Consider the following 24,736-nt stretch of genomic DNA (forward strand, 5'->3'; position numbering starts at 1 on the left):
TTGTGATGTTTACTGAATTGGAAATTTTCATCAAATTGAATCTGCTAGGACTGTAAGTTTATAAAAAGTGCTAGGGATCTCCAGCTCCACTTGCTTCCATGGACAACATGGATATCAAAATATGATACTGGAAGAAAGATGTACACAGCTATCTCAGTTGCTCTTGTTATTATGCATTGAATAACTCCCGCTGGTGCACCTATCATCCCATAGGTAACAGCAGAGATTACATTTAAACAAACATCAGTGATCAAAATCATTCCTCTTTCCTCACAAATATATGTTTTTGTGTTCCTCACAAGTCCAGCCTACATCGAAACTTCGTCAAGATTAGATGTAAAAAAGGAATTACAATGGCCCAAAAATATTCCCAAACACACAGTTAAAATATACAACACAGTGAGAAAAGGATATTTCATGGATTCAAATGTTCCACAAACAAAGCAAAAACAAAGGGCAGCCATACTTGGTTAGACAACATCTGAAAAGGGTTTGAACAGGTGATTCTTATCAGCCAACTTTAATGAGAGGTTTAAATGGAATGCAGGTAGGCAGGGAGCCCATGTCTGTTTGTGCTTTTAACAGTGAGAAGCGAGTGCTGTGTAACACTGGCTTTAGGGGTTTCCCCGTCCAGAGGCATGATGTGGTGGAGCAGAGGGTAATACTGTGGGGTGGTTAGGTTGTGGTGTTACCTTGTCTATTATTTATGACAGTTGATTAAGTTCATGTTTAAATGCTCTTTTGTCATGTAGGCTTTGGTTATTCCTTGCTGCTGCATTTCTGTTAAGGGATACAGATGGGCTTGGAGGTAAGAAATTGATCAGACCACAGATATTGAGGCCTTGTGCCCATGTTCAGGCCTCTTTAGCAAACCTTCTTCACTCTTTTTGTGTCCCCTTCAAGTGTGGAATAAAAAACCTGTGCCACATTGGTCCAGTGTAGCAGCATGGGCTTCCATGGCTCAGCCCCAAAAAGTCAGCAACCTTCCTCATCAGACCAAGGTGGAGGGCTCCACTTCCAGTGCTGCATCCATGCAAAGTAGTTCCGCGTTCCCTCTGCAAGGTCCTGAACCCAGTCGGACTCGGACTGGACAACCAAGTTGTGTTTCCAGCAGTCAAATGGATTCTTCAGAGGCTCAAACTACAAGTGGCTCTGCTGGGTATTACCAGTCTGTGTTCCAAGGTGGCCAACAGTTTCCTGGTGTTGTATCCCAACCCCAGCTGCTGGATTCCTCTGGTAATGTTGAAGCCCGGTATTGGGGGCAGAGCTCCGAGAGTGTCCTAAGCACCCCCCAGATATCCAGTAGCCTTTTTGAGCGTGATGCTTTACATGGGGGGTCTTCTGGCAGCTTGGACTCTGTATCCAGTGCTCAAGGTTTCCCCAGTCAGTACACCAGTTCATGGCTGTACACTGCCCAATCTGCTCCTACCCATCAACATCAGGGAGGCTACTGGGCTCCATCCTCAGGCCAGTCAATGCATCTTCCTTCAGAGGAGCCCCAACCTCATGTTGCTTCCCCTCCTCAACCTGAAAGCTACCAACAGCTTCCCCATCCTTCACAAACCAGGCCAGTAAGTAAGCCTGTGTCCCAAACCCAGACTGTAGGAGGTGCATTGGTTTCAACCTCTCAGCAAGGTAGCAATGAAGGTCAGTACCAGAGTTCCAGCTGGTCCGCTTCTGCACCAGTTATGAAATCGAGACTCCCTTTTATACCTAGCCAAAGCACAATTGTGAGTTCTGACACGACCTCCCCTAGCCAGCAGTCAGCCAGTGACTCTGCCCAAAAAGGCTGCACCAGCTCCTATGGGGCCCTTCCTCCTTGGCTTGCAGGCACACGGCAGACATCTACCCTCCAGTCTGCCCAGTCCCAGATGCAGGGTTCCAGTGTGGGTTTGGGTGTTGCCTCTACCAGCCAGCAGTCTGCCAGTGATGCTCCACTAAAAACTGATGGACCTCTGTCAGGCACAGGGCAGACCCAAATGCAGATCATGAGTTCTAGCTCAACCTCCATCAACCAGCAGTCAGCCAGTGATGCTGCACAAAAAGGCTGCACCAGCTCCAATGGGGCCCTTCCTCCTTGGCTTGCAAGCACATGGCAGACATCTTCTGCCCAGTCCCAGATGCAGCCTTCCAGTGGGGGTTCTGGTGTGAGCTCAACCAGCCAGCAGTCTGCCAGTGATGCTCCACTAAAACCTGATGGACCTCTGTCAGCCCAAGGTGCAGGGACAGGGCAGACCCAAATGCAGAGCCCAAGTGCTGGCTTGACCTCTACCAGCCAGCAGTCTTCCGGTGATGGTCCCCAAATGAGCAGTGCTTATTATGGGTCTCTGGATCCCCAGGGTGCAGGTACATGGCAGCCTTCAGCACAGACTGCCCAGTCCCAGATGCAGGGTTCCAGTGTGGGTTTGGGTGTTGCCTGTACCAGCCAGCAGTCTGCCAGTGATGCTCCACTAAAACCTGATGGACCTCTGTCAGCCCAAGGTGCAGGCACAGGGCAGACCCAAATGCAGAGCCCAAGTTCTGGCTTGACCTCTACCAGCCAGCAGTCTTCCGGTGATGGTCCCCAAACAAGCAGTGCTTATTATGGGTCTCTGGATCCCCAGGGTGCAGGTACATGGCAGCCTTCAGCACAGACTGCCCAGTCCCAGATGCAGGGTTCCAGTGTGGGTTTGGGTGTTGCCTGTACCAGCCAGCAGTCTGCCAGTGATGCTCCACTAAAACCTGATGGACCTCTGTCAGCCCAAGGTGCAGGCACAGGGCAGACCCAAATGCAGAGCCCAAGTTCTGGCTTGACCTCAAAGAGCTATAGCTTCACTCTGGACTTTCCTGTTCATTCCTTCTAATTGCCCAACGAAGGCTCTATCTAATGCTGCCTTGCTGAAACTGTTATTGATCCTTTTCCAAATGGTTGTCCTGTCGTCTTTAATAAAACGTATCGTCAACGTTGCTGCCTCTGCTTGATTTTTCCCTAGCTTAAACAAATGCTGTTTGAAATGTCACTTTTATTTTAAAATGAGCACTATCCAAACACAAGTCTCTGCAAAGAGTTAGTCAATCTATTTTTGTGTGAGGTAGTGAAGGCATAGTTTTGTTCCCTGATTATAGGCATGCCACATGAAACTACATTGGTGAGAACCAGGATGCCCAAACTGCTTTTGATGTGCTAAAAAGCTTCACAGGATGAATTAGTCAGAATTAATCACCATTTTCATGTGACTTCAAAGTGTGATGAAGCAACACTCACTGGCCACTTTATTAGGCATACCTGTTCTGGTGCTAGATGGGCTGGTCTCGGTGAGTATTTCAGAAACTGCTGATCTACTGCGATGTTTGCACATAACGATCTCTATAGTTTAAATAGGATGGTCTAAAAAAGTGAAACACTCCAGTGAGTGGCACTTCTCTGGTGGAAGTGCTTTGTTGATGTCAGAGGAGAATGGCCTGACTGGTTTGAGCTGATGGAAAGGCAACAGTAACTCAAATAACCACTTGTTACAACAGCCACCAGATCTCAATCCAATAGAACACCTTTGAGTTGTGGCGAAATAAAAGATTCACATCATGGGTGTGCAGCAGGCAAATCTGCAAGAACTGCTGTCATGTCAATATGGACAAAAATCTCTAAGGAATGTTTCCAGCGCCTTGTTGAATCTATGCCACAAAGGATTAAGGCAGCTCTGAAGGCAAAAGTTGGTCCAAGCCAGTACTACCAAGGTGTAAGTAATAAAGTGGCCAGTGAGTGTAGATTGGGCTAATGCCACACTGACAAAAGAAGCTCCATTTGTGTTGGAGGTCTTAAGGTGAACAAGGATGAACCTATAGTTAGCTATTTTGGCCAGAAATATGTGTGCGCTTCCTCAGCAGGGTGGTTCAGTCTACACGGTTACATCTATGGTGATTGCTGGGGACTGAACGCAGGCCCTCATACATGCAAGGCATGTGCACTAACACTGAGCTACATCTCCGGGAAAGTGTATTCTTTTTACGTTCCGAAAGGCACAACAACTAGTCGCCTGAGTGGACTAAGCAAGTTGTCATCTGCCAAGCCACCAAGCCAGAGCCTCAAGAGTATAAAAACCAAGCCAGGAACAGTACACAGATGAGGCACTTTAAAGTTTTGGTGGTAAAGACTTTGCAGTCCTGAAGGTTCATTCATTCAGCAAAGGTGGCTGGAAACAAAAATTCTCTGTACATTCTGAGACTGACGCAGGTAGGAAACTTCGATGCACCTTAGATGTCTTAAAGCAATGGTGACCGAAGAAGCGAGGCAAATTCTGACATTTGTAGAACTTCATGACGGCAACAGATGACAACTGAAGTACAAGGACTCTGGCAAGACATTTTTTAAGGCACATGTAGTCAAGAGTTTGCCAGCATAAGATCATGTCCCGTTTCATTTTTGGAGTAAACAAGAACCCATGGTCTTTGGTTTACGAGACCAACGCCTTGCCACTTGGCCATCATGCCTCAGAGACTGGATGTTTAACTGGCCATTAACCACACACATAACGTTCCTACAAGCTTGCCCGTTAACTCTCACAGTGGAAAAGGGGGAAGTCGCTCAAAACATCAACACCCTTCTGACTCATGGTGGAAATCGGCCTCGTTCTGACTCATGAGTAACCGTCATTGGAAGCTGAGCATGCCCTATCGATAGCATCAGCACAAAGTGTAGCACCCTATGCTTCCAAACAGAACCTTTTCTAGAGGGCAGCTGTCCTAAACATCAGGAACACATGCTGGGGATTGAACCCACGATATCACGCATATAAAACACAAGCTGTACCACTGAGCTACATCCCCAACACGCTCACGTGCCGCATGTGTGGTGACCATGCCACGAAAATCAAGAAACAAGGGAACGAATCAGCACACAGTCAATGACCATGTCAACCCACAATGACTATGGTTATCTTCCATGACAATGTTTTGTGGCATTCCCCTCAAGTGGCTTTTAAAAGGCATGAACGGGGCTCGAACCCGTGATCTCCGGTTTACGAGACCGACGCCTTACCACTTGGCCATCACGCCACGACCTAAAAACCTCCGATGGAACACAAATCATGTGGAAAACACTTGTTAAATGCATTTGAGGAAGAGTGTGGAACATGTGGCACTGTGCTCAGAAACACACTGTTGGTGATTAACACGAGCTGGAATCAATTGCCCAATCTAAATCTCTTGGCTGCAGACCCATGGACTTTGGATTTACGTTTTGTGATGTTTACTGAATTGGAAATTTTCATCAAATTGAATCTGCTAGGACTGTAAGTTTATAAAAAGTGCTAGGGATCTCCAGCTCCACTTGCTTCCATGGACAACATGGATATCAAAATATGATACTGGAAGAAAGATGTACACAGCTATCTCAGTTGCTCTTGTTATTATGCATTGAATAACTCCCGCTGGTGCACCTATCATCCCATAGGTAACAGCAGAGATTACATTTAAACAAACATCAGTGATCAAAATCATTCCTCTTTCCTCACAAATATATGTTTTTGTGTTCCTCACAAGTCCAGCCTACATCGAAACTTCGTCAAGATTAGATGTAAAAAAGGAATTACAATGGCCCAAAAATATTCCCAAACACACAGTTAAAATATACAACACAGTGAGAAAAGGATATTTCATGGATTCAAATGTTCCACAAACAAAGCAAAAACAAAGGGCAGCCATACTTGGTTAGACAACATCTGAAAAGGGTTTGAACAGGTGATTCTTATCAGCCAACTTTAATGAGAGGTTTAAATGGAATGCAGGTAGGCAGGGAGCCCATGTCTGTTTGTGCTTTTAACAGTGAGAAGCGAGTGCTGTGTAACACTGGCTTTAGGGGTTTCCCCGTCCAGAGGCATGATGTGGTGGAGCAGAGGGTAATACTGTGGGGTGGTTAGGTTGTGGTGTTACCTTGTCTATTATTTATGACAGTTGATTAAGTTCATGTTTAAATGCTCTTTTGTCATGTAGGCTTTGGTTATTCCTTGCTGCTGCATTTCTGTTAAGGGATACAGATGGGCTTGGAGGTAAGAAATTGATCAGACCACAGATATTGAGGCCTTGTGCCCATGTTCAGGCCTCTTTAGCAAACCTTCTTCACTCTTTTTGTGTCCCCTTCAAGTGTGGAATAAAAAACCTGTGCCACATTGGTCCAGTGTAGCAGCATGGGCTTCCATGGCTCAGCCCCAAAAAGTCAGCAACCTTCCTCATCAGACCAAGGTGGAGGGCTCCACTTCCAGTGCTGCATCCATGCAAAGTAGTTCCGCGTTCCCTCTGCAAGGTCCTGAACCCAGTCGGACTCGGACTGGACAACCAAGTTGTGTTTCCAGCAGTCAAATGGATTCTTCAGAGGCTCAAACTACAAGTGGCTCTGCTGGGTATTACCAGTCTGTGTTCCAAGGTGGCCAACAGTTTCCTGGTGTTGTATCCCAACCCCAGCTGCTGGATTCCTCTGGTAATGTTGAAGCCCGGTATTGGGGGCAGAGCTCCGAGAGTGTCCTAAGCACCCCCCAGATATCCAGTAGCCTTTTTGAGCGTGATGCTTTACATGGGGGGTCTTCTGGCAGCTTGGACTCTGTATCCAGTGCTCAAGGTTTCCCCAGTCAGTACACCAGTTCATGGCTGTACACTGCCCAATCTGCTCCTACCCATCAACATCAGGGAGGCTACTGGGCTCCATCCTCAGGCCAGTCAATGCATCTTCCTTCAGAGGAGCCCCAACCTCATGTTGCTTCCCCTCCTCAACCTGAAAGCTACCAACAGCTTCCCCATCCTTCACAAACCAGGCCAGTAAGTAAGCCTGTGTCCCAAACCCAGACTGTAGGAGGTGCATTGGTTTCAACCTCTCAGCAAGGTAGCAATGAAGGTCAGTACCAGAGTTCCAGCTGGTCCGCTTCTGCACCAGTTATGAAATCGAGACTCCCTTTTATACCTAGCCAAAGCACAATTGTGAGTTCTGACACGACCTCCCCTAGCCAGCAGTCAGCCAGTGACTCTGCCCAAAAAGGCTGCACCAGCTCCTATGGGGCCCTTCCTCCTTGGCTTGCAGGCACACGGCAGACATCTACCCTCCAGTCTGCCCAGTCCCAGATGCAGGGTTCCAGTGTGGGTTTGGGTGTTGCCTCTACCAGCCAGCAGTCTGCCAGTGATGCTCCACTAAAAACTGATGGACCTCTGTCAGGCACAGGGCAGACCCAAATGCAGATCATGAGTTCTAGCTCAACCTCCATCAACCAGCAGTCAGCCAGTGATGCTGCACAAAAAGGCTGCACCAGCTCCAATGGGGCCCTTCCTCCTTGGCTTGCAAGCACATGGCAGACATCTTCTGCCCAGTCCCAGATGCAGCCTTCCAGTGGGGGTTCTGGTGTGAGCTCAACCAGCCAGCAGTCTGCCAGTGATGCTCCACTAAAACCTGATGGACCTCTGTCAGCCCAAGGTGCAGGGACAGGGCAGACCCAAATGCAGAGCCCAAGTGCTGGCTTGACCTCTACCAGCCAGCAGTCTTCCGGTGATGTTCCCCAAATGAGCAGTGCTTATTATGGGTCTCTGGATCCCCAGGGTGCAGGTACATGGCAGCCTTCAGCACAGACTGCCCAGTCCCAGATGCAGGGTTCCAGTGTGGGTTTGGGTGTTGCCTGTACCAGCCAGCAGTCTGCCAGTGATGCTCCACTAAAACCTGATGGACCTCTGTCAGCCCAAGGTGCAGGCACAGGGCAGACCCAAATGCAGAGCCCAAGTTCTGGCTTGACCTCAAAGAGCTATAGCTTCACTCTGGACTTTCCTGTTCATTCCTTCTAATTGCCCAACGAAGGCTCTATCTAATGCTGCCTTGCTGAAACTGTTATTGATCCTTTTCCAAATGGTTGTCCTGTCGTCTTTAATAAAACGTATCGTCAACGTTGCTGCCTCTGCTTGATTTTTCCCTAGCTTAAACAAATGCTGTTTGAAATGTCACTTTTATTTTAAAATGAGCACTATCCAAACACAAGTCTCTGCAAAGAGTTAGTCAATCTATTTTTGTGTGAGGTAGTGAAGGCATAGTTTTGTTCCCTGATTATAGGCATGCCACATGAAACTACATTGGTGAGAACCAGGATGCCCAAACTGCTTTTGATGTGCTAAAAAGCTTCACAGGATGAATTAGTCAGAATTAATCACCATTTTCATGTGACTTCAAAGTGTGATGAAGCAACACTCACTGGCCACTTTATTAGGCATACCTGTTCTGGTGCTAGATGGGCTGGTCTCGGTGAGTATTTCAGAAACTGCTGATCTACTGCGATGTTTGCACATAACGTTCTCTATAGTTTAAATAGGATGGTCTAAAAAAGTGAAACACTCCAGTGAGTGGCACTTCTCTGGTGGAAGTGCTTTGTTGATGTCAGAGGAGAATGGCCTGACTGGTTTGAGCTGATGGAAAGGCAACAGTAACTCAAATAACCACTTGTTACAACAGCCACCAGATCTCAATCCAATAGAACACCTTTGAGTTGTGGCGAAATAAAAGATTCACATCATGGGTGTGCAGCAGGCAAATCTGCAAGAACTGCTGTCATGTCAATATGGACAAAAATCTCTAAGGAATGTTTCCAGCGCCTTGTTGAATCTATGCCACAAAGGATTAAGGCAGCTCTGAAGGCAAAAGTTGGTCCAAGCCAGTACTACCAAGGTGTAAGTAATAAAGTGGCCAGTGAGTGTAGATTGGGCTAATGCCACACTGACAAAAGAAGCTCCATTTGTGTTGGAGGTCTTAAGGTGAACAAGGATGAACCTATAGTTAGCTATTTTGGCCAGAAATATGTGTGCGCTTCCTCAGCAGGGTGGTTCAGTCTACACGGTTACATCTATGGTGATTGCTGGGGACTGAACGCAGGCCCTCATACATGCCAGGCATGTGCACTAACACTGAGCTACATCTCCGGGAAAGTGTATTCTTTTTACGTTCCGAAAGGCACAACAACTAGTCGCCTGAGTGGACTAAGCAAGTTGTCATCTGCCAAGCCACCAAGCCAGAGCCTCAAGAGTACAAAAACCAAGCCAGGAACAGTACACAGATGAGGCACTTTAAAGTTTTGGTGGTAAAGACTTTGCAGTCCTGAAGGTTCATTCATTCAGCAAAGGTGGCTGGAAACAAAAATTCTCTGTACATTCTGAGACTGACGCAGGTAGGAAACTTCGATGCACCTTAGATGTCTTAAAGCAATGGTGACCGAAGAAGCGAGGCAAATTCTGACATTTGTGGAACTTCATGACGGCAACAGATGACAACTGAAGTACAAGGACTCTGGCAAGACATTTTTTAAGGCACATGCAGTCAAGAGTTTGCCAGCATAAGATCATGTCCCGTTTCATTTTTGGAGTAAACAAGAACCCATGGTCTTTGGTTTACGAGACCAACGCCTTGCCACTTGGCCATCATGCCTCAGAGACTGGATGTTTAACTGGCCATTAACCACACACATAACGTTCCTACAAGCTTGCCCGTTAACTCTCACAGTGGAAAAGGGGGAAGTCGCTCAAAACATCAACACCCTTCTGACTCATGGTGGAAATCGGCCTCGTTCTGACTCATGAGTAACCGTCATTGGAAGCTGAGCATGCCCTATCGATAGCATCAGCACAAAGTGTAGCACCCTATGCTTCCAAACAGAACCTTTTCTAGAGGGCAGCTGTCCTAAACATCAGGAACACATGCTGGGGATTGAACCCACGATATCACGCATATAAAACACAAGCTGTACCACTGAGCTACATCCCCAACACGCTCAGGTGCCGCATGTGTGGTGACCATGCCACGAAAATCAAGAAACAAGGGAACGAATCAGCACACAGTCGATGACCATGTCAACCCACAATGACTATGGTTATCTTCCATGACAATGTTTTGTGGCATTCCCCTCAAGTGGCTTTTAAAAGGCATGAACGGGGCTCGAACCCGTGATCTCCGGTTTACGAGACCGACGCCTTACCACTTGGCCATCACGCCACGACCTAAAAACCTCCGATGGAACACAAATCATGTGGAAAACACTTGTTAAATGCATTTGAGGAAGAGTGTGGAACATGTGGCACTGTGCTCAGAAACACACTGTTGGTGATTAACACGAGCTGGAATCAATTGCCCAATCTAAATCTCTTGGCTGCAGACCCATGGACTTTGGATTTACGTTTTGTGATGTTTACTGAATTGGAAATTTTCATCAAATTGAATCTGCTAGGACTGTAAGTTTATAAAAAGTGCTAGGGATCTCCAGCTCCACTTGCTTCCATGGACAACATGGATATCAAAATATGATACTGGAAGAAAGATGTACACAGCTATCTCAGTTGCTCTTGTTATTATGCATTGAATAACTCCCGCTGGTGCACCTATCATCCCATAGGTAACAGCAGAGATTACATTTAAACAAACATCAGTGATCAAAATCATTCCTCTTTCCTCACAAATATATGTTTTTGTGTTCCTCACAAGTCCAGCCTACATCGAAACTTCGTCAAGATTAGATGTAAAAAAGGAATTACAATGGCCCAAAAATATTCCCAAACACACAGTTAAAATATACAACACAGTGAGAAAAGGATATTTCATGGATTCAAATGTTCCACAAACAAAGCAAAAACAAAGGGCAGCCATACTTGGTTAGACAACATCTGAAAAGGGTTTGAACAGGTGATTCTTATCAGCCAACTTTAATGAGAGGTTTAAATGGAATGCAGGTAGGCAGGGAGCCCATGTCTGTTTGTGCTTTTAACAGTGAGAAGCGAGTGCTGTGTAACACTGGCTTTAGGGGTTTCCCCGTCCAGAGGCATGATGTGGTGGAGCAGAGGGTAATACTGTGGGGTGGTTAGGTTGTGGTGTTACCTTGTCTATTATTTATGACAGTTGATTAAGTTCATGTTTAAATGCTCTTTTGTCATGTAGGCTTTGGTTATTCCTTGCTGCTGCATTTCTGTTAAGGGATACAGATGGGCTTGGAGGTAAGAAATTGATCAGACCACAGATATTGAGGCCTTGTGCCCATGTTCAGGCCTCTTTAGCAAACCTTCTTCACTCTTTTTGTGTCCCCTTCAAGTGTGGAATAAAAAACCTGTGCCACATTGGTCCAGTGTAGCAGCATGGGCTTCCATGGCTCAGCCCCAAAAAGTCAGCAACCTTCCTCATCAGACCAAGGTGGAGGGCTCCACTTCCAGTGCTGCATCCATGCAAAGTAGTTCCGCGTTCCCTCTGCAAGGTCCTGAACCCAGTCGGACTCGGACTGGACAACCAAGTTGTGTTTCCAGCAGTCAAATGGATTCTTCAGAGGCTCAAACTACAAGTGGCTCTGCTGGGTATTACCAGTCTGTGTTCCAAGGTGGCCAACAGTTTCCTGGTGTTGTATCCCAACCCCAGCTGCTGGATTCCTCTGGTAATGTTGAAGCCCGGTATTGGGGGCAGAGCTCCGAGAGTGTCCTAAGCACCCCCCAGATATCCAGTAGCCTTTTTGAGCGTGATGCTTTACATGGGGGGTCTTCTGGCAGCTTGGACTCTGTATCCAGTGCTCAAGGTTTCCCCAGTCAGTACACCAGTTCATGGCTGTACACTGCCCAATCTGCTCCTACCCATCAACATCAGGGAGGCTACTGGGCTCCATCCTCAGGCCAGTCAATGCATCTTCCTTCAGAGGAGCCCCAACCTCATGTTGCTTCCCCTCCTCAACCTGAAAGCTACCAACAGCTTCCCCATCCTTCACAAACCAGGCCAGTAAGTAAGCCTGTGTCCCAAACCCAGACTGTAGGAGGTGCATTGGTTTCAACCTCTCAGCAAGGTAGCAATGAAGGTCAGTACCAGAGTTCCAGCTGGTCCGCTTCTGCACCAGTTATGAAATCGAGACTCCCTTTTATACCTGGCCAAAGCACAATTGTGAGTTCTGACACGACCTCCCCTAGCCAGCAGTCAGCCAGTGACTCTGCCCAAAAAGGCTGCACCAGCTCCTATGGGGCCCTTCCTCCTTGGCTTGCAGGCACACGGCAGACATCTACCCTCCAGTCTGCCCAGTCCCAGATGCAGGGTTCCAGTGTGGGTTTGGGTGTTGCCTCTACCAGCCAGCAGTCTGCCAGTGATGCTCCACTAAAAACTGATGGACCTCTGTCAGGCACAGGGCAGACCCAAATGCAGATCATGAGTTCTAGCTCAACCTCCATCAACCAGCAGTCAGCCAGTGATGCTGCACAAAAAGGCTGCACCAGCTCCAATGGGGCCCTTCCTCCTTGGCTTGCAAGCACATGGCAGACATCTTCTGCCCAGTCCCAGATGCAGCCTTCCAGTGGGGGTTCTGGTGTGAGCTCAACCAGCCAGCAGTCTGCCAGTGATGCTCCACTAAAACCTGATGGACCTCTGTCAGCCCAAGGTGCAGGGACAGGGCAGACCCAAATGCAGAGCCCAAGTGCTGGCTTGACCTCTACCAGCCAGCAGTCTTCCAGTGATGTTCCCCAAATGAGCAGTGCTTATTATGGGTCTCTGGATCCCCAGGGTGCAGGTACATGGCAGCCTTCAGCACAGACTGCCCAGTCCCAGATGCAGGGTTCCAGTGTGGGTTTGGGTGTTGCCTGTACCAGCCAGCAGTCTGCCAGTGATGCTCCACTAAAACCTGATGGACCTCTGTCAGGCACAGGGCAGACCCAAATGCAGAGCCCAAGTTCTGGCTTGACCTCTACCAGCCAGCAGTCTTCCGGTGATGTTCCCCAAACGAGCAGTGCTTATTATGGGTCTCTGGATCCCCAGGGTGCAGGTACATGGCAGCCTTCAGCACAGACTGCCCAGTCCCAGATGCAGGGTTCCAGTGTGGGTTTGGGTGTTGCCTGTACCAGCCAGCAGTCTGCCAGTGATGCTCCACTAAAACCTGATGGACCTCTGTCAGCCCAAGGTGCAGGCACAGGGCAGACCCAAATGCAGAGCCCAAGTTCTGGCTTGACCTCAAAGAGCTATAGCTTCACTCTGGACTTTCCTGTTCATTCCTTCTAATTGCCCAACGAAGGCTCTATCTAATGCTGCCTTGCTGAAACTGTTATTGATCCTTTTCCAAATGGTTGTCCTGTCGTCTTTAATAAAACGTATCGTCAACGTTGCTGCCTCTGCTTGATTTTTCCCTAGCTTAAACAAATGCTGTTTGAAATGTCACTTTTATTTTAAAATGAGCACTATCCAAACACAAGTCTCTGCAAAGAGTTAGTCAATCTATTTTTGTGTGAGGTAGTGAAGGCATAGTTTTGTTCCCTGATTATAGGCATGCCACATGAAACTACATTGGTGAGAACCAGGATGCCCAAACTGCTTTTGATGTGCTAAAAAGCTTCACAGGATGAATTAGTCAGAATTAATCACCATTTTCATGTGACTTCAAAGTGTGATGAAGCAACACTCACTGGCCACTTTATTAGGCATACCTGTTCTGGTGCTAGATGGGCTGGTCTCGGTGAGTATTTCAGAAACTGCTGATCTACTGCGATGTTTGCACATAACGATCTCTATAGTTTAAATAGGATGGTCTAAAAAAGTGAAACACTCCAGTGAGTGGCACTTCTCTGGTGGAAGTGCTTTGTTGATGTCAGAGGAGAATGGCCTGACTGGTTTGAGCTGATGGAAAGGCAACAGTAACTCAAATAACCACTTGTTACAACAGCCACCAGATCTCAATCCAATAGAACACCTTTGAGTTGTGGCGAAATAAAAGATTCACATCATGGGTGTGCAGCAGGCAAATCTGCAAGAACTGCTGTCATGTCAATATGGACAAAAATCTCTAAGGAATGTTTCCAGCGCCTTGTTGAATCTATGCCACAAAGGATTAAGGCAGCTCTGAAGGCAAAAGTTGGTCCAAGCCAGTACTACCAAGGTGTAAGTAATAAAGTGGCCAGTGAGTGTAGATTGGGCTAATGCCACACTGACAAAAGAAGCTCCATTTGTGTTGGAGGTCTTAAGGTGAACAAGGATGAACCTATAGTTAGCTATTTTGGCCAGAAATATGTGTGCGCTTCCTCAGCAGGGTGGTTCAGTCTACACGGTTACATCTATGGTGATTGCTGGGGACTGAACGCAGGCCCTCATACATGCAAGGCATGTGCACTAACACTGAGCTACATCTCCGGGAAAGTGTATTCTTTTTACGTTCCGAAAGGCACAACAACTAGTCGCCTGAGTGGACTAAGCAAGTTGTCATCTGCCAAGCCACCAAGCCAGAGCCTCAAGAGTACAAAAACCAAGCCAGGAACAGTACACAGATGAGGCACTTTAAAGTTTTGGTGGTAAAGACTTTGCAGTCCTGAAGGTTCATTCATTCAGCAAAGGTGGCTGGAAACAAAAATTCTCTGTACATTCTGAGACTGACGCAGGTAGGAAACTTCGATGCACCTTAGATGTCTTAAAGCAATGGTGACCGAAGAAGCGAGGCAAATTCTGACATTTGTAGAACTTCATGACGGCAACAGATGACAACTGAAGTACAAGGACTCTGGCAAGACATTTTTTAAGGCACATGCAGTCAAGAGTTTGCCAGCATAAGATCATGTCCCGTTTCATTTTTGGAGTAAACAAGAACCCATGGTCTTTGGTTTACGAGACCAACGCCTTGCCACTTGGCCATCATGCCTCAGAGACTGAATGTTTAACTGGCCATTAACCACACACATAACGTTCCTACAAGCTTGCCCGTTAACTTTCACAGTGGAAAAGGGGGAAGTCGCTCAAAACATCAACACCCTTCTGACTCATGGTGGAAATCGGCCTCGTTCTGACTCATGAGTAACCGTCATTGGAAGCTGAGCATGCCCTATCGATAGCATCAGCACAAAGTGTAGCACCCTATGCTTCTAAACAGAACCTTTTCTAGAGGGCAGCTGTCCTAAACATCAGGAACACATGCTGGGGATTGAACCCACGATATCACGCATATAAAACACAAGCTGTACCACTGAGCTACATCCCCAACATGCTCATGTGCTGCATGTGTGGTGACCATGCAACGAAAATCAAGAAACAAGGGAGCGAATCAGCACACAGTCGATGACCATGTCAACCCACAATGACTATGGTTATCTTCCATGACAATGTTTTGTGGCATTCCCCTCAAGTGGCTTTTAAAAGGCATGAACGAGGCTCGAACCCGTGATCGCCGGTTTACGAGACCCACGCCTTACCATTTGGCCATCACACCACATCCTCTAGCAAGACATTTTTTTTTAGGGCCAATCAAACCAATCAAATCTTTTGTTTCATATCTATAGTTCGGTGCTGTGAGCGATTATATATATATATATATATATATATATATATATATATATATATATATATATATTTTTTTTTTTTTTTTTAATTTATTTATTTATTTATTTTTTGCTTTTCCAATCCAAACTTAAGTTGATAGCATTTTGAAAAGCAGTGGGTTAAATGCCTGCTCATGCCCATAATTCTGAGTCTTGTCTGCGTCGTTCTGAGTCAGCAAACAGTCCCATACCCACTGTGACAGAATACTTAAACAAACCATCCCTTTAATGAACAAAAGTGATTTATGTATTTGAGAGCACAAACAACACTGCATGCTTTTAGCTTGTGTAAAACTTTGGATAGAAGGATTCTGTGGGTCTCAAATTATGAGAATAGGCTAAAACCCTGTAGTTACATGCAGTCTGCAATTGTAGCTCTGTGCTTTCAGGTGTAGTATTACAATTAACATAGACCAGTCTCCTGGCCAATGTCCAGGTTTCTGGTCTTCTTGCTAATGTATAGAGTCCATAATGCCATTCTTACCTGGGCAAACCACATGCCCCAGCTAAGGAATGGCCATCATACATGCTTCTTGCATAAGCCAGTCCTTTTTTTCATCTAACAAAACCAAAGATGGAAAAATCCATGAGGTGGTCGACTTTTCTCCTGTGTGTTAACCAGTGTGTTGCTCCCTTTAATGTCATTGCGCTAAAATCACGATGGTCACAATTTGTGAAGGTTAGTACTAAATTGAATCAGGTACACTGGAGCAAGAAAAATGTTTCTGCAAATTCAGTTCTTAAAACTTTTGAATGTGAATGCTTAAATCTAAGCAAAATCAGAAATGATTTTTAAAGCAAGTCTATAAGTCATCATGACTAAGATTCTCTTATGTCTTCTTTCCAGGAGATATTTCGTGTCTAAAGTCAAAACTGAATAGAAAAAAAACCTTTTCTTATCCAGGTGGTTCCAGTCATACTAATGAAATTTATGAATTTGAACCATCAATTCATAAGAACCAAATATGAGGGAAAAAAACCAAACCCCAAATCAGACAGCAAAATAGGTTTGAAAACTGAACGCAGCCATAGATAATTATCTCGGAATTGCTCATTTTAGACTGCACTCTAGCTGGACATGTGCCACTGAAGGCAGCAAGGCTCAGTCTCTACTTTTATTCACAGTGTTTTCCATTGAAGCACCCTGACACGGTGTTAGGGGTGGGCTGTATTAAGGTCATGCCGCGAAAGCTTAGGAGTGGTCCTGTGAACCATGCAGACTGGCATTCTCCAGCACAGGTGTGCTGGAGACACCAACGCCGACACCAGCGGTTTTGGAAATTACTGCAACAGCCTGGTGAGAATTTCCAAAGGACGATGTATAGACGCTCATATGGAAGGTTTTCAGTCTGCTACACATTTTTCATTACTAGCTTCATGAACACACCACAGAACCTCATTCTTCCACTTTCAAATGTGAAGCCAAGTCTATGTTGACCTGGTAATTGGTACTCCTCCGAATGATCGGGGATGAAAAATTATTTAGTTTCAGGGCAACAGGAATGTATAGTTGGAACAAATATTGCTCAACAAAAACATGGCAATATTTAGTTACATAGCTGACAGTAGTTATGTGAGGAAGATGTAAATAGAAAGACAGACAGACAAATGTACATACCTGCAGTAGAGATGAAGTAAGAGTTTGGTACAGAACAGGTGACGGGACACTATCTTTTAATAGCATTTGGAGTGAAAAATTTACATTGTAAGTTATTAAAATCATTTTTTGAACAGCAGCACAAGTAAACCAAAAACATGCAATGCCTTCATTGAGAAATGTACAGATCTAGTATCCGATTCTAGTATCCAATGTATTTTCATTATGTCAAGAGATGAATTTAACACCTGGAATCACATGTCTAAAGGGGGAAAAAAAGACAAAATCTCAATTTAACCTTTAAAAAAAAAAAATATATATATATATATATATATTTATTTTTATATATAAACCCCCATAAAACATGATGCACAATATTAGGAAAAATGTTTTGATCCTCAACTTCAGTGCTCATTGAAGGGAAAAAAATTAAAAAGACAGAAAAAAAAAAATGTTGTTACCAATTCTACATTAGCAGTTGGGGTCCAGAACATTAAAAGAACCGAGGGAAAAAAAGGTCTAAACTCTCTCCATCCATTTGTTTTATTTAAAGCCCTGGACATTATGTTTCCTCTGCAAAAGAAGAGAGAGAGAGAGAAATATTTTTGTTTGGAATGGAATAATCACAATATATTTTTAAAATGTACAACCAGTTCTATTGAGAGTCAAGCTTCAGTGCAATGGAATGAACCTTTGTTTCAAAACGTAAAACATGTTTGGAGTATTTAAGAGCGAAACTATGGGAGGATAAATTAGGAGCTGCTAGGAGGGATGGAACTAGGGACAAACTATATACAAATAAAACTAAACTATAGAAGGCTACCGCACATTTAAGAAGAAAGGCAAATTCAGATTCACTTGTGGCAAGTTACAGAGTAGATGCTACAAATCTTTGCAGTTCACCAGTGTCTCCTTTTTCCACGGAAACATTTGCAATGCACCTGAATACCAAGTCCGACACCCCTGACATTGATTTGATACAAGAATGCTAAGCATGTGTACTCCAGTGCACACGTGTGGGGACAATCTGACGTTTGATGCTGAGACAAATCTGAAAGCAGGCCCCATAATAGCCAATTAGGATTCTGACTATTTCACCACTAACACAAGTGGTACCAATGACAAAAGTACCCCCCAAAAATACGACGCTTTCAAACAATCGGAGAGGAGATGTTAAGCTGTAACCAACAGTGATGAACAGGTAAGTTCCCGTGCATGGCTATGGAAGGGTGAAGGTTACGAAGCCACGGCCGCATAGCCTATTTGGGAGGTTCGTTAGATATGACTGCACTTAGTTTGTGCTCACTGTCAAACTGAGTCTGTGTTCAAGGCAAAAGAGGCACCGCACTCGTTGGCAAATGTCAGGTGACTCCCAGACACATCCACAACCTGGGTGCAGTTTCTTGAAGGCAGCAACAATCCTCTCATAAAAACCCCCATTCAGGCCATAACGCAACACGGTCACGGATCAAAACTCTTTTCCTAGATCTAGTTTTCTTTTTCGTTCCCCACAGAAAAAAAAAACCAACTAAAAAACAAAAATAAAACAAACAAAACAAAAAACCTCAACCCTTTTACGCACCATTCTTCATCAACAACTTTAATTTCAGTGGTGGGAAATTTTAACTAGCAAAAGTTTTCCCTGTGTCTTCCTTGCCTCTGTATATCCTCTTCCCGTGTGTGAAGGGCAGGTATCTATACTTGATCATATGCTGTGGACAGACAGACAAAAACAGATAACTGAGAAGTTAAAGACATAGCAAAAAAAAAAAAAAACCCAGTTCAGTGTCATGATTCCGATTTGCAGTAGGTACAGCCCTGCCCAGAGTTTATTACAAGGACACCATCATACGCTGTGGCATCGAACGAACAAATCACACACCTTGATCTGACGCTTCATGGTGATGCAGAAGAGCATGATGAAGTACATGACGAGGATGGGCCAGAACACTGGCACGTTGAAGGCTTCAAAGAACGTGCAAATCATGGCGATGACTATGCCCTTCGTCGCGGAGTGCCTGAAACCGCCACCAGGTTCAGCATGAAAAGGTGCGACAAGAGATCTCAGATGCTTTGCATCATGGACAAAGCCAGGAATTAAACAATAAAGGATATATGGAGACCCTGGAAAGAAAAGTTAACCTACACCTGCATAAATGTTTATTTGTGGGAATATTGTAGCTACTACAGGAAAGCGGAAAAGAAACTAAGTGTGATTTAAAGGCAGTTTATAAGGTAACCTTTACTTTTTCTCCCAGTGTCTTATAGAATTCAATGCTTAAAGTAGTTAATGTGGCCACGTAGTGAGTGGAATAAGGAATTACACTTTAATCAGAACTTAGTAACCAGCAAATTAAGAAGATAAAAATTTATTGATAATGGGAAGATTTAAAAAAACCCATTTTATTCGATATTGTGGCATGAGAACGGCACGTGAATACTACCAAATAACTGTAAATGAAAAGATGAGGAGAACATATGCACGTGGTTTTATGGATTTGAAACTAAAAGATCTAAGTATGTAGTGACGCTGAGCACAGCCTCCTTTCTGTAAGTCACAGACAGAAGAGCGCCACAAACATGAGCGTCGCCTCACTTCTGGTCTGCAGCAATAAGTTGCTCTGGTCTCTGTCTCTGCAATCAGCTTTGCATATCCATGTTGCAAATGAGACAGCACGGTCTGCTTCACTTTCGGCAACCAGTATGCAAATCACTCTATACATATACTCATATATTAAAAACCAGTATGCAAATCTCTCTGTACATATATACATATACTAAAAAAGAAAACAAGATATCCTATTACAAGACTCGGTGTGGTCTAATCTTGGGTTAAACCTCCATATTCATGTGTGTGCCCAAACGTAGAATGGGGCACAGGGAGTCTTCACACGTGTGCAAAGCAAAGCTGACAATTACAAAGCACACGTGTGTCACAATGCAGGGCTTGATGACCAGCTACTACGTAGTTCTCATCCTCTCTTTACCTGGGCACCAGGTGCAATGGGCAACCAGCAACATTAACTATTCCTCTAAACACCAGATCACAAAATTCAGACAGAATTTTCAAGCAGTGATGATTACAGAATTCAGTATGGACAGGGCCACTGCAGCCCAACCACAATGAACAAAAGACATACCAGAATTTGAATTCCGGCAACCTCCTGATGAACGGCCGAAACTCCTCATTCTGTTTTGTGGGTAGCGATGGACCCTCATCTGGTGGAGAAACGGGGCGGGCGTGACAACATGGGAGTGAGAGAAGATTAAGCAACAGCTATGCATATACCAAAAATACACCTTATGCTCTGCAGCCACGTATGTAGTGTGAGTGCATGTTTATGATGTTTATATGTATATCTGGTGTGCACACCCACACATCGATCATAACGCGAACAGCAAGTGTTTTGTGATGCATCTTCAACACCGTGTACATCTGGTATTAATATGATGGTACTGACTTATCAACCCGGAAGTGCATGAGTACGAAAGCGAGGAACAGTGTTAAAATACCAGGCATGCTTAGGTTTCATTACAGAAGAACATATTTGCCCTTTTGAGCCCACATTTTACTAAGCAAGTAATCTCCATCTACAGGCATACGTAGCAAAACATCAGAGATGAGTGCAAGTCTTAAATGACTGCCCTGTTGGATTGTGTTTAAGTCCTGTGAGGAGGGAGGAAGGTTTGCGATAGCTGACGACAAAGTGGGGAAAGCCCAGCTAAGAATGCTGGGAAACAACCATTTCAGCGAGGTGTTGGTTGCGGAAAAACAACTCCACCCTTTTAACATCATCACATTCACTGCACACTGCCAAGTGTTTTAGTGCAAAGCTCTTTGTTGCACAGCAGGCAATAAACAATGCAGTCTAGAAGTGGTGCTTCCATTATATTTAACACTGGGGAGAGGGCAAACATTTTTAACCAAACTAGAATCAAATCATTACCAGTTAACAGAATGCTTTATTAAAGATGAGACTGTGTGTCAAACCTGAGACACACTTGTGTAAGCCTAAAGGCACAATCAAGAAAAGAGCCTTGTCCTCCACAGAACTACTACTGTTACGGAGTTTAGAGAGTGCAGAACCGTTCTTATTGTACACCGTAGTCTCCCAACATTAATGGTCACCAAAGAATAATAAAGTGCAGAATGCTTAAGTTCAGAATGTAACTTTCCCTCTCTGGCCATGAAAGCTCTTTCACCTCTTAAAAGTCTTAATATGTGTAGAGCCCACGTATGACCTATTTTTGGTCAGCTCTTAAGGTGGTTAAGAATAAGCTTTTCTTCCAGTGTGGGCTTGATCCCCACTTACACGGATCTTGGGTTACATTTGCGCTGCCCGCTGATCAGGCTCTTAACATGCAGGTCCCAACACAAGCCTGTACTGAGGAGCCGACTCTGTATGAACGTAGCAGGGCACATTACGCTAGTGAGCAGAGTCAGCAAGAACTGACCTGGGTCATCAAGCAGCGAAGGATCCACTTTTGGTGAGAGAAAAGCGATGAACAAATTGAGGTGGTAGATTCCAAGAGCATATGTGACTATGTACCACCCCTGAAAAGGAAATAACAGGCACCAGGAGTAACCTTTGTCTAAAGCATCTGTTCACACTATTTAGGGTTGCTTCTTGAGCATGAATCTTTGTAAATTAAACAATCTTTAAAATACATAAAGGAATCATGCAACTACACTGAGAAGACTGGCACTACATAATCAAAATGTCATGTCAATGTCAACTGAAAAGTACTGAAGTTTTTGCAGGTGCCGCTTACCTGTAGTATATACACTCTGATCATGTATATGGCTGTCAGAATAAGAGTCACTGCCCATCGCACTGCTGAGAACGGAGTTGACTTGTCCAACCATGACTGATAGATCTACAACAGACACCATTTCACTATACTGTCAAAGGTTCACATAAAAGGAGACAAGTAAGAAGCTATTACCTGCGGTGTAGTGTCAATACGTAACGTATGCATGTAGCTTGTCAGCAATGGCGTGAACCCTTATACACCTTGATATTTGGGGTTCAGTACACCACTGCAGCCTCACCTGTCCAAGTCGTGTAAAGAAGCTTCCAATGACTGACGGCTTCCCGTGGATGGATTCACCAGAACTATCTCCTTCTGACATACTGTCTGAACATAGAGGGAGCAGATCAGATTAAAGGACTGAATTATAACTATGTTATAACTGCTACATGTTGTTTAATATATTCACTTCATCTCACACCAAAAAGGTCCAGGAACACAGAGGGGGCATATATATATATATATATATATATATATATATATATATATATATATATATATATATATATATATATATATATATCCCCCTCCTACAAATTCAGAAGCACTTTGGAGCTGATTAAATGTTCTGGTTCTCTGGGAACCTTCACTGCAATTTTGACTACCTCTTCCTCCAGTAGACTACAGTACTCACCTGAAACCTCAGACAATGTCAAAAACAAATAAATATATTAAAAAAAAACAAAGAGCAATGATCAGAGGGCCATAATCAGCTATGTAAGCTGTAGAAGCACTTTGTGGACTTTATTACAAAGTTGAATATCGCTGCTTCTCTTACTACAGTACACTGCAGTTACTCACCTGGACTCTTCTTCAGACACACACACACACACACACACACACACACACACACACACACCTTGATGGTCATGGTTCAGAGTGATTAGGAGTTCATAAGAGTTAACTCGTTATGAATGCATTTTGAAAAACATTTAGTTTTGGTAAGCCGCCAGCGTTCCCCACTTTAATGCATTAACTCGCTGTACCGATTTACCTAACTAGCAGGATTCATTATGTTTGCTAGCTCATCACATTCCAGTAAATGTTCTGTGCTCTGTAAGTTATTGACTTCTCCAGCCAGGTAACCTATGTAACTTGGGCGACGTAGCTAGCTAGTTGTATTAATCACCTATGCCTAACATGTTAACAGTTACTGTAGAAAAACATATAAATGCACACATCTCCAAATAGTTTCGCCAGGACAGCTAGGCTAGCTTCCATACTAGCACTAGCTCGCTACATCACTTTCATAACGTTGGGTCAGCTAGGCATGTAGCTAGCTGTCATATATACAACGTGCACTTTACGGCGACCACTTGGTTTTCATTTATGATTACCTGTCTAATAAAACCCGCACAGTCGGTAGACAACCCTCACACGGCAGCGACAGCTTAGTAAAACAGCTCGCTAACTTGCTAACTTGCTCGTTAGGAGAGCCAGGCAGCTGTGTGGAGCGTTTCCGCTTGGTGGACAACCGCAGGGCATGCTGGGAGATGTAGTTCTTTAGCCAACTCGCTCATTAACCAAACTATTAACGCGTGCATTACACGTTACGCAGTTCGACACAGACGTTTTATTTGTTCAAACCGCTTCATATTAGGTTTGGGTCATATGACAGCCATGTGTGCTTAAAAGATGGTCCGTATAATATCGGCGGAGAACTACAGCGACCAACGAGCGCGACAAAACTGGACAACTCACTTCCGTGAAAACCGATACGAGCAACGTCTGAAATCAATATCTTACCAGCTACGCTCCGTTTATATTAGGAATGCCTGTGTTACAGACCCCTGTGCCACGTTAAAACGTTGTCTTATTCGGCTGTCTTCGGAAGGAAAAACGGACCGATACCTTGTCTTACCCGGTGCTGCCCGTGCGTCTCTGTCCGCTGCCTGTCCACCTCTCGTAATGTTCCGCCGTGAACACGTCAGTACTTCCGGAACGGCGACTAGACTAAACCAATACATCGCAAAAACCTTCGAACATAACACAATGTTTGCTTTCTTGCTTTCTTTCTTTCTCAATGCTTCGAGGAAATTGTTTCCGTGTCGACATTTAGGCTACCAGAGACATGTTGTGTATAAAATCCACAATATTTTACAGATACAGAAGGTGTACATTTGAGCGTTTCAGCAAACACTTCTGCCTGCACACCGATCGGTAAGATCAGTACATTTGAATCGCAATGAATGAATCAGTCATTACAAAGGCTAGATTAATAGTGCCGCACGTACACCGGGCTCTCACCAAACACGACCGTTTCTAGCGGTAAAACGTCAATCTCGAAGCAACTTATACATGCAAATATTCTAAGGCCAACAACAACAACATTACTTTTTTTTTTTTCTCTACCAAGCACACATGTATTGGATAGCCCCATTCACTACAGGAGGCCACCAGCTGTCATCCTGCGTGCTTGTCCTGTTGCTGAGAACCGGCATGTTTAACCTTTGTGACATCAGTGATGCTAATAATCTATAACTCAGGAGGACTGTTTTTACTGATGAAAATGTGTGGAATACATCTATTTTGTTCTGCGTTCTGCCTTATGCGTTTATGTAGCATTTTAGAAAAGATGCCCTTGAACACAATTCAAGGAAAAGGGGCAGTGTTGGTTCAGTAGTTAAGGTACTTTACTCATAATCCCACCACTGCCCTTAACCCTCCATTGGTCGAGTTGTGTTCACTCAAATTACATGTTGGTTTGGACTCTGCTTCACATGGGAAATTGCACATGTTCCTATTTTCCTTGTGTAAAAAATTGCAGACAATCAGTAATGGCATATCATTTATTATAATCACAGAATTATATAGTCACAATACGTTGATGCAATATATAATAATTTAATAGGTAGGAATATCAGTGATTTCATTTGAAAATATAGAATAGGAGATAATCATCTCTTAGTAATAATTATTGATCAGATATGGTACATCCTTTCCCAATTGATAGTCACAAATTATAATAACATGCTACATTTGGCAGAAAACATTTTAATGTACTTTAGGTTTGTATTGTCCTTTAGCCATGGC

General features: G+C 44.4%; 2 protein-coding genes and 2 non-coding genes across 9 annotated transcripts; 1 reads left to right on the forward strand and 3 right to left on the reverse strand.

Annotated features, from left to right (window-relative positions):
- The first annotated feature begins 591 nt into the window (after positions 1-591).
- On the forward strand, positions 592-14,257 carry LOC118242977 (hornerin-like). Its single transcript, XM_035536456.1, has 10 exons — positions 592-658; positions 753-808; positions 904-2,610; positions 5,801-5,873; positions 5,968-6,023; positions 6,119-7,561; positions 10,752-10,824; positions 10,919-10,974; positions 11,070-12,512; positions 14,151-14,257. The coding sequence occupies exons 1-10, from the start codon at positions 639-641 to the stop codon at positions 14,255-14,257; spliced, it is 5,034 nt and encodes a 1,677-aa protein (XP_035392349.1). The 5' UTR covers positions 592-638.
- trnat-cgu lies at positions 4,960-5,031 on the reverse strand. Its single transcript has one exon. It is a non-coding gene; the product is annotated as a tRNA-Thr (tRNA).
- trnat-cgu lies at positions 9,911-9,982 on the reverse strand. Its single transcript has one exon. It is a non-coding gene; the product is annotated as a tRNA-Thr (tRNA).
- A 2,694-nt stretch (positions 14,258-16,951) lies between the features above and the next one.
- rer1 (retention in endoplasmic reticulum sorting receptor 1) lies at positions 16,952-23,646 on the reverse strand. Of its 6 annotated transcripts, none has more exons than XM_027011340.2 (8): positions 23,565-23,646; positions 21,945-22,030; positions 21,665-21,769; positions 21,347-21,446; positions 20,032-20,110; positions 18,774-18,909; positions 18,549-18,603; positions 16,952-17,464 (listed from the first exon to the last, which is right to left on the reverse strand). In XM_027011340.2, the coding sequence occupies exons 2-8, from the start codon at positions 22,023-22,025 to the stop codon at positions 17,454-17,456; spliced, it is 567 nt and encodes a 188-aa protein (XP_026867141.1). In that variant the 5' UTR covers positions 22,026-22,030; positions 23,565-23,646; the 3' UTR covers positions 16,952-17,453. The 6 variants fall into 6 exon arrangements, with proteins under 6 accessions (XP_026867141.1, XP_026867139.1, XP_035392162.1 ...); XM_027011338.2 differs by having other exon boundaries at positions 18,474-18,603; XM_035536269.1 differs by having other exon boundaries at positions 16,952-18,603.
- Between the last annotated feature and the right edge of the window lie 1,090 nt (positions 23,647-24,736).

Source organism: Electrophorus electricus, chromosome 18 (assembly GCF_013358815.1).
Source record: "Electrophorus electricus isolate fEleEle1 chromosome 18, fEleEle1.pri, whole genome shotgun sequence".
Taxonomy (NCBI): domain Eukaryota; kingdom Metazoa; phylum Chordata; class Actinopteri; order Gymnotiformes; family Gymnotidae; genus Electrophorus; species Electrophorus electricus.